The sequence below is a fragment of the Cicer arietinum genome, chromosome 6 (assembly GCF_000331145.2).
Source record: "Cicer arietinum cultivar CDC Frontier isolate Library 1 chromosome 6, Cicar.CDCFrontier_v2.0, whole genome shotgun sequence".
Taxonomy (NCBI): domain Eukaryota; kingdom Viridiplantae; phylum Streptophyta; class Magnoliopsida; order Fabales; family Fabaceae; genus Cicer; species Cicer arietinum.
The window spans coordinates 17,921,486-17,931,851 of NC_021165.2; the positions used below are offsets into that span (position 1 = coordinate 17,921,486).

At 27.7% G+C, this 10,366-nt stretch overlaps 1 protein-coding gene across 1 annotated transcript; it reads left to right on the forward strand.

Moving 5' to 3' along the window:
• Positions 1-3,103: 3,103 nt before the first annotated feature.
• Positions 3,104-8,228, forward strand: LOC101502261 (uncharacterized). The gene is made up of 5 exons (XM_027335436.2): positions 3,104-3,285; positions 5,121-5,307; positions 5,394-5,499; positions 6,164-6,292; positions 7,859-8,228. The coding sequence occupies exons 2-5, from the start codon at positions 5,153-5,155 to the stop codon at positions 7,970-7,972; spliced, it is 504 nt and encodes a 167-aa protein (XP_027191237.1). The 5' UTR covers positions 3,104-3,285; positions 5,121-5,152; the 3' UTR covers positions 7,973-8,228.
• Positions 8,229-10,366: the final 2,138 nt, after the last annotated feature.

Sequence of the window (10,366 nt, forward strand, 5' to 3'; positions counted from 1 at the left end):
ATTTAAAAGATAAATTATATAATTGATAATCGTAAACTCTATTTTTATTAAAGTATATAAGTTATTTGGAATTTTTAAAATTTTAACATTTTTTCCTACACATATTAAAATATTTTCGAAATAATGCTCATGACGCTTTTGTAGTTTAAAAATTTGAAAGTCTTCCACGTATTCAAAATAATATATATTAGTTAAAGAAAAGAAAATGATTTGTATAAAAAAAAATATATTATGGATATAGATAAAAAAAATAAGGAAATAGAAGAAGAATAAAATTTAGTAGAGAAAGAAGATAACATAAAGATATACAATCTCATTTATTTTCGTTACCACGTTGAAATAATACAAATTCTCATTTATCCAATGATCATATTGTTTCTCATATAAGAAAAAGTGGAGTTTTTCCACTCCTATATATAGAAGATACATCAGAACATTGAAGATCGAGAGTTTTGCATTGAATCATTTCCTACTTTTTTAAGTGATCATCAATCAAAAAACTCTTCGATTATCAAGCACTCTCAAGCTTATTACTATATTTGTGGATCAATCTTTCTAAGTGTGTTTCTATGCAATTCTTTCATAATTTAGTTGGTTTGAAAATAAATCCCAAAAACAATCATATACTAGTAAACATTCTCAACCTCTTTTGAAGTGAAAAAAAGTATTGAGTGATTATAATTTTCTATAATCCTTTTGAGGATCAAAGAATATTGTTGTAAGTCTCTTGTGGCAAAGAAAAATGATGGTTGTATAGTGCAAGTGACTAAAAAGATTAAAGGTGTAGAAGTTGAAAGCGTTCTTAAGTACCATAGTGAAAAATTGCACTAGTTGTGAGAACTAGTTGTATCCTTGAATGAACAAAATACTTTTAATGTGTAAATTCTTTTATCCCTACTCTTAATTATTTTGTCAACACACCCACACATCATATTTACTAAAGTAAAGATACAACTACTTTGATTTAAAAATCCTTTAACATTTTGAAATATACAGATTTTCATTTACTAACTCATAAAATATTTATGATTAAGACATATTTTAAAAGAGTCACAATTCAAATTCATCTTCCTTGTAATTAATATTTCCACTTATTTCTATCACACTAATTTTATTAACCATAAACAGAAAATACAATCAGTTTAGTTAGAGATTAATCACAGAGTTGCTACCAAATTGGACATAGAATGAATTGAGAAACTAATTAGCTAGAAATTTTTTCTAGATAATGCCTAGTTGATATTTAAAAAATCTTTGGTAATCTGAAGCTAATTCATAGTAAAAAAATTTGTCAACAATTTTCCCTAGCTACATAGCTATGATTTGTCATGGCAATTTCATAACAAATACTTTGTAAGCAATTTTGCTGGTTTTCCTAATTAATTCATTAAAACCTATTTTGAGAGAGAGATCTTATATGTTATATCAATTGACATTCTATTTGATAAAATTGAGATTTAATAACAATACATTTAAAAATATTTTTCTAATCGAAAATAGAATCAACTACCAATCACCATAAAATTCTATACAAGTAGAATATAACATATGTCCGGAGTAATAATTAACTATTTTAATACATGGATACCAAAAAAACTATCCTAATACATAATAACAAATCTTCAAGATACTAGGAACTCGGATAACTGGTGTGAAACTCCATGATTATATTTGACTTTAGCTGTTAGGAATATATAATAGATGAACACATAAATATGAATAATAGAAACAAGAAAACAATACAACTAAGAAGGTAAAAATAATGGAAAAATAATAATGGTTGAGAGCGGGTAAGACCGCTAAAACGACCATAAAAATAAAAATTTTACTTAATTAAAAGGCCTAAAAAAAATTATACTTAATAAAAATGTCTCAGATTTTAATATTTTTAAAATTAAAATATATAGATATTTTTTTAAATTAAATATTATCTCAACAATATTAAATTAATTGAAAAAGAAATATTACATGACATCAATTATATTAGTTTAGTGATATAATGTTAAATTTAAAATAAAAAAATCAGTTTAAAACTCATATTAAAATTCGTTTTAGATCTCTGCATATGTTAGATTGGTCCTAGTTGAGAGTGCACTATAAAAGGACCAACTAAAAAGTAATTTCAATTAAAGACAAAATGTACTTTACGACTATCTGCTGGAAATGATCATGATTTTAATAAAAGATTGTTGGAAATAATGATGATATTAATGAGAACTAGTGTTGGTCTGAATTGAAAAATAAGGAAGTACCTCATAGAAGGGATAACACACATTAACAATGTTTTTATAAGGTGCATGTATGACACTTGAAGTGTGTCAAAGGGTACCCAATTTTGTAAAGGGGCAAGAACACATTCAAAATTGACTATGCGCGCTGCCGTCCGTCCGTCTAGTCAGTTTGGACTAAGTGATGTATAATTTTTTAGTATCTAGAAAATTAAAAAAAATACTTTTTATTTTTTAAAATAATAAATGCATACATTTTTATCTCATTGATACGTTGAATACGTAATTGTTCTCCACTCAATCAACATTCAACATCTGATATGATCAATTCCTTACTCTCGATTTCACGCATCAATTCTCTGGTTAAACCCTAACTATTTTCTCGAATTTTTGTGGACTCGCGCATCAGTTTAGATCCCATGTTTCTATGGTTAAAAACCTAGGAAGATTGGAGCACACATTCAGTGAATCTATACTGATCGATCACACTTTTTTCTCTGATCTAGTTGCATATTTTCTTTATTTTTGAAATTCAAAATAACACTATCAATAAAAGGCTGGCCAAACTTTCAGCTACACTAAAAAAAAACTCTTTATTGAGAAAGTCAGCTGTCCGCTTAAAGTGTTATAGGCCAAAGCCTTGCAGCATAACACAAGAGTTTCATAAAGAGTGTATGTCAAGACATAAGAAATATCTATATTAATCGACATTTATCGTACATATTAATTAGACTAGTAAATTTAAGAATTAAGCAATTAAAAGGTTATTTCTTAATGATAATTAATCAATGACAAGCATAAAAATCTGAACCCATTTTCATTTTCTCCTCTCATCTTCTCGTCTGAACCCATTTTCTACGCATAAAAATCTGAACTCATTCCCATTATTCTATTGTCCACTTCTTTCTAACCCTAAATTATCTCCTCTCATTTTCTCCCTCCACAACTTCCCGGCGACAGCGCACCGCCACCACCACCGCACGCGACCTAACTACTCCGGCGACGACAGCGCACCGCCACCGACCACCGACCACCGCACGCAACCTTGCGTCACTGCGTAAGTGATTTTCAGCCTCAATAATGAAGAAGTTCAGCAAGGTGAATAGGCAATGAATCTTTATTTTAGGATTTTTTTTTTAATTAGGAATTTTGTGACCGATTTTCTGGTTGATTTTGTATTTGTCCGTTGAGATTGCTTCTTCTTTGGTTCTTCTTTTGATTCATGCTTGTTCTTCTTCAGTTTTTTTTTGTAATTAATTGTGATTTATATTTGTGCATTGGGTTTGATATGGCCCGTTTAACGGTTTTGTCCAATTCGACACTGAGGTATAGGCATCTGCTCCAATTTCAATGCAATTGACAAGTTACAATTTGACATTATCCAATTTTAATTGTTTGTGGATTTGATAAACACACGAATATGTCATATATAATACAGTAGTTTGACTTTGATTACATGACATACAACAACAAATTACCTCTTCGATTCAACATATATATATATATATATGGCATATATTGCTTATTTCGGTTTGAGTATTGCTAACTTCTTTTTTTAGAAAAATTATAACCTGCGAATTTTTATTTTGTTATTGTTAAAAATTTATTTTTTCTAAATCAATAAAATATATTACTCTATGCACAAGTATCAATTTTGGGATGCAGAAATTAATAAATTACTCCCTAATATAAATGAATAAAACATATTACAACTAACAAGTATCAATTTTGGGAAAATGTTTTGGGACGTAGAAATTATAACAACAATAACCATAAAGGTTGCAATTTCTTTGAGTGGTTTGATCATTGATATTATTGGTGAAAGGGATTTGAAGATAAAAAAGATGATCGAAAATTCAATTATATTTGAGTTCGTATGTTTTCGGAAATTCAATTATATTTGAGTTTGTATGTTTTCGGATCAATTTGGTACTAGTAACAATGTTTATTGTCTGGAGTCCAATATATTTGAAATAGTCAAAGTATTATTTTTGTAATAATTGTATTTGTATTGTTTTTGTTGAATCAATTAAATGTCTTATTTTTTATTTGTGAACACTTTTGTTAGAGAAATGTGTTGTTGGTAGCAGAGCCGTGTGAAAGGTAAAGCCTTTATGTCTCCTTAAAAAACAAAATATTTTACCTCCTTAACAACAAGCTTCACATTTTCATATTTTTAAAACTAAAATCTATAAAATCTTATATAAATTAAATAAAATATTCTGTTTTTATTACAAATTATTTAATATTAATTATAAATTAAAAAATCATAAAAAAGATGAGTGAGCACATTACTCCTAACATGAGTAACTGGAGTGGTATAATGTATATATGAAAATTTTTATATAAGTTATTAAAATGTATTTTTTCATTTTTTAAAAAATATAAAGAAAATAAATTTTAAAATGTCATTAATTTTGCCAAATAAAATTTCTATAGTTATTAAATAAAATATTAATGATTTATTTATTAAATTTTAAAAAAGTTTCGTCTAATAATTTTGTTTTAGACCTCGTTGGACTTGTCCTAATTGGTTGAAGTCGAAACACGGTGAGTGTAAAATATTTTCATATATGAAAAATTGTAAATGAAGAACGATTAAAAAGATAATAATGACCATGAATCCTAAACTAGAGAAAAAGAAGAAAAATATAAAGTAATTATTTAATCCTAAATTGTAAATGTAAGTCTTACTTAAAAGAGTAATTTAACCTATTTTATAATTATACATACAAATAAAAGTGGCTAAGAGCGGATGTTAATCCGAAATCAAAGTAAATATTTTACCTTGTTTCACACCAACAATATCACTTAAATCCTTTTAAAAGATCAGTTTTTTCGTTAAAAAAAAGCTTTCTTTTTTGTTTAAATTCGTGAATTGCTGCTGAGCAGTTTCTGAAAGGCCAAACCATTCTGACTCTGTAATGGCGGCAAGCACAGTACTATCCAATTTTCCATTGCATTTTACTTGTCGCCCTTCCTCTGCACACAAAAATCCCCAACCTAATCTCTCTATCCGCTTCAACGCTCCTTCGAATAGAGCCTCCAGGTTCGGTTCCCACTCTCCTATTTTTCGATGGTTAGAGTTTTTGCGTTTTCAGTTCATTCTATAAAAATGACTTTCTAGTTACAGTAATCTAAATTGTAACAGCTATAATCTTTCAGGTCAAGATTTTGTGTTGCCGCAATAGTGCCACAAAGGCTTCCCCGTCGAGTATTTAGAGTACATGGCTTCGTAGGTGATGATGATTGTCTCACTTCCCCTCAACCAGTTAAGTTTATAATAGAATAAATGAATCATATCCAAACTACAAATTGGATTTATTGGCTGTCAATAGAACTTACATGTTATATATAAAAACAGAAAAATTGGGAATTAGGATTCTTTATGTGTTCTAATTATTGAATTAGTTAGTCAGGTATATTTCAAAACCAATGCTATCCCAATCTATTGCTCCCTTCGTGGACAATATTGAATCATACCAAGTAACCAAGTGATAAGTTGAATATCTTCCCAACCCAACAAAGATATTATTAAATGTTGGGTAGCATAACCAACAAAACAACAGGAACTGCATTTGTTCCTTTCATTCATACAAAGTATTGATTTTGTCATTGTTAAATCACTCTTTAGTTATTCAAAATAATTTGTTGATGGATTAAATATTTCTGGACTCTTTCTCCCAGCCCCTATCCCACTTTTGCACTTCATTCATATTTGGGTCAAGAATAAATTTTGGTCATCTAATGCCTACCAGTATTCATGTGAGTCTGAATTCTTTGTATGTGTACATTTGTATGTTTGTATGCATCCATGTATGTTCCAACATTAATCATATCTTGAAGGTAGAAACCAAGCATCGTCTTCCGTAAAAATATTTGCTTTTCGATAGCTCATTTTAATCTCAGTATACAATAATGCTATGCATATGCAGGGTGCTAGTATTGACTTAAATCTTCCAAGAAGAAGTTTACTTGTACAATTTACATGTGACTTGTGTGGTGAAAGAACAAAGAAGCTTGTAAACCGATTAGCTTATGAAAGGGGTACCATTTTTATACAGGTATCTATTACTTGTTGATTCCTGTTGTGAACTTCGTATGTTTAATCATTTTTTCTAAAGATTATTAGCATGGTTTCTTCCTTTATTTTTTAATCCCTATTCATGGTTGAGGATTGAGTTAGGCCCAATCCAATTTTTCAAATGATTACCAAAGCCCGTCATAGATCCGCTGGTTCATCCATTATCGGTCCACTCAGTTCACGCTCTAGGTTTCTATACAGTCCTAGACACCTTAATCGTGATTACATGCAGGGAAGCCCTCACTTTATGCACTGATTTTTGTAGGTTGAGTTAAGCTTGAAACCCAAATTCTAAGAGTTTTTATATGGTTAAGATAGGACCTCTCTAACTTAGCAAAGTGGGAGAGTAGGATTGTAAAATTGTGTGATTTCACATTTAAAATTCCATTTTCTATAACATAGGATAGGGCAACAGGGATCTCTCTATGGGGGAGAGGGTAAAGCACATGTAGCACAGGACTTTTGTAGATAGAGTAAATATTAGTATGTTATACATAGTTCACGTAGCTAGTTCTTGTTCACCTTTACATCTTTGCTGCTGAAGTTTATATTTTTGCTTATAAAGCTATGTAGAGAGTAGATATAGTTATTTTGCGCATACTTTATATTTTTGTATTTTTATCGACAATGACCTTTCACCAATTGCTGACTTGCTGATAGAGTAGAAATATTAAAGTAGAGATAGAATACTAATATAGATGAATGAATATTATTTATGAGGATGGGATATGGAAAATGAAATACAATTCTAGAGTAAAAGCTCATCCGCAGAGAAAATGGTTATTCTCTCACTGCCTAACCATAAGATTTAATGATTAGTTAATTCTACCATTCCCCCCACTCACCCTTTATTTGGGATTAAATAACAGTCACACACTCACATTTTTTCCCGACTTTCTTTCTTCTTTCTCCTCCTATACACTCTCCATTCTTATCACTCAAGCCCACTAAGACCTCATCTTCATTAGGATTTGGACCATAGTACCTTGCCACATCCCCTGTTTTTGTATATGTAACATATTGGTGTTCAAGGGCAACCATATCTCTATTCTGTAATATGTTGAAATAAGAAAACAAATTTTTGTCTGGAAAGCAAAGAAAGATACATTCCATGTTACCTACTGAGTATTTATTTTGCTTCTCATTGTACAAAAGAAGTAACTAGATTGCATTGCACGTTGGCTTGTTCTGGTTGTACATCATATCTCAAATACGTAAAATTTTGAATTAGAATGCGAAATTTTTCGTTAAAGATATAAATTTTAACCCTCTGCTATAATTTGATTTTGTTCTATATCAAGCTTGTTCTGAAAGTTCAATAAAATTCATGGAATGGCTGGATTTTTGGATTCAGTATGCATGTGTATTGAAGATCATTTGTGTGGTTTATATTGCAGCCGGTTTTATAGTTTTCTTTTATCTTTTTTTGTTCAGTATGGTTTTTAGGTACCTTATCCATTCCATTGTTGTTTACAAACATATGTGCAACATTACTATTATGAAAGCAATTATTCTATTTTAAGTAATTAGAAGTTCCTCCTACTAGTGTGCAGGATGCAAGCGACATCACAAACTAGTTGACAATCTTGGACTCATCACAGAGTATGACTTTCGGGAGAAAATGAAAACACACTCAGAAATTGATCAAAATCAACAGTAATAGCAAAACCAGCTGATGCCCATATATTTCTTCCTTGCTGATGGTTTGATGGTGTGCCATTCTGTGAAGTAAAAAACATAGGTTGTGATCAGAAACATGTGATGTTGATGACATGTGTTAGTATATTTGGCTTATATTTAATCTCGGTGAAGTCTAGGTTACCCATTTGAAAATTATGACAATACTCGGTGATTTTTTTCATTAAATTGAATGAATAATTGAATATTTTCAAATGAAATCATTACTTATCACTAAATTGAATAATTGTGAATGAAAAATAAATAATAATTGTGAATGAAAAATAAATAATAATTGTTAAGTGTAAAAATATTACTCATATAATTGATTGTCATAAATTGAGTGTAACGAGAAATGCATAATAATATTATCAAAAAACTATTATCAAAAAATCCATAATAAGGAGAGAAAATGAATCATACGAAATAATTGTGCAGAAGATTGATAATGTAAAATATTATCATATAGTTGATTGACTTAAATTGAAAGGAATAAAAAATAGTTTCTTTTTTTTAGTAATGAAATAATTTACTATTTTATATAAAAATAATAATAATTTACTATTTGAAAAGAGTTAAAAATATATTTTAGTATATAATCATACATAACAATATCAATATTTCAAAAAATATATAAATTTTTATCTAAGTTTATATCAACAATGGTATAATTATATCTATCTATTTGATTTAAATATTAATTTTAATTATCTAATAAGTGACATGTGATAGATTTGTATATTTTATAGATCTCACTAAAAATAACTATTTTTTGTTAAAATATTTCTTTTCCCCAATAATGATACTAATGTAATATTTTTTGTTAACATTTTTTCCTACACATATTAAAATGTTTTCGAACATATGGAATTGAGAAAACATAAGGAATAAAGAAACTGAAGATACCAAAGATCATATAAGAAAAATAATTTTGTGAAGGATTTAAAAGGGTTCGAGTATCAAAAAAAGAAAAATTATTATGCTGAAAGACATATATAAAAAAAAAAAATAAGGAAATAGAAGAAGAATAAGAAGATGACATGTAGTCATATGATCTCATTTATTTTCGTTACTACATTTAAATAAAACAAAGAATTAAGTAATAAAGAGCGTGACAATACTTATGAGGTCCGATGGTTTTTTTCATTAAATTGAATGAGTAATTGAATTTTCAACGTATAAAATCATTACTCACAACTAAGTTGAATAATTGTGCATAAATAATAAAGAATGATTGTTAAGTGTAAACCACTAAGTTGAATAATTGTGCATGAATAATAAAGAATAATTGTTAAGTGTAAAATATTACTTATAAGTGTCATTGATTGCCATAAATTGAGTGTAATGAGAAATGCATAATAATATTATCAAAAAAATATTATAAAAAATCCATAATAAGAAGATAAAGAAAATGAATCATTATTCACTATTAAATGAAATAATTGTGTGGAAGATTGATTGACAAAAATTGAAAGTAATGAAAAATAGTTTTTTTTCTTCTAGTAATGAAACAATTTACTATTTTGTACCTAAAAAAAAAAAATTACTATTTGACAAAAGTTAAAAATATATTTTAGTATATAACCATACATAATATCAATATTTCAGAAAATATATAAAAAAAATTTCTAAGTCTATATCAACAATGATATAATTATATTTTTTTATTTGATTTAAATATTAATTTTAGTTATCTATTAAGTGACATGTGATAGATTTGTATATTTTATAGATCTCACTAAAAATAATTATTTTTCGTTAAAAGATATTTTTTTCTCACACTTTTTTTCAATAGTTCAGAGGACATACAAATTTTTCTATCAAAGTACATATAAATAGAACTAAAATTCAAAGATGTAAATTAAAAAAATGTAAAAATTCTCACACTTTTTGTTTATCTAAAAGAAATTTTTTTTGAAAGCATGTAAATGATCATATATATGTATTTATTTGTTGAGAAACTGTAAACTAAAAAAATGTAAAAAAAAGTTTGAAAGCATGTAAATGGTCATATACATCATAGGAATAGAAGAATCGTTATCAATAATGATGGAGGAGCAATGTCGAATAACTAATAATCGATATTTATTGTATTGTAATTTGTAACTTATGACATATGAATAGTTCTATAAAATATTATATAAAAAAAAATATAGTAAAATTTGTGGTAAAAACAAATTGCAATTTGCAACTATGATAATAAAAAAGAGAAAGAATGTTTGTTATATGTGCCACATCAGATTTTTTTTTTTTTAATGTGTTAATATTTGAATAAGATGTCACAATGTTTAATGACATATTTAGGAGTCAATTTTAATATATATTTATATAATAGATTGTGGCTGTTACCACCATCATAATTTAAAGCTTTAGATTA

What these genes read in the sequence shown, in the direction of transcription:
- LOC101502261 (XM_027335436.2), top strand. Translation starts at nt 5,153, where the DNA reads ATGGCGGCAAGCACAGTACTATCCAATTTTCCATTGCATTTTACTTGT. An exon ending in GTCTCACTTCCCCTCAACCA is followed by an intron (nt 5,500 to 6,163) that starts GTTAAGTTTATA and finishes ATGCATATGCAG; the next exon opens with GGTGCTAGTATTGACTTAAA. An exon ending in GGGGTACCATTTTTATACAG is followed by an intron (nt 6,293 to 7,858) that starts GTATCTATTACT and finishes TCCTCCTACTAG; the next exon opens with TGTGCAGGATGCAAGCGACA.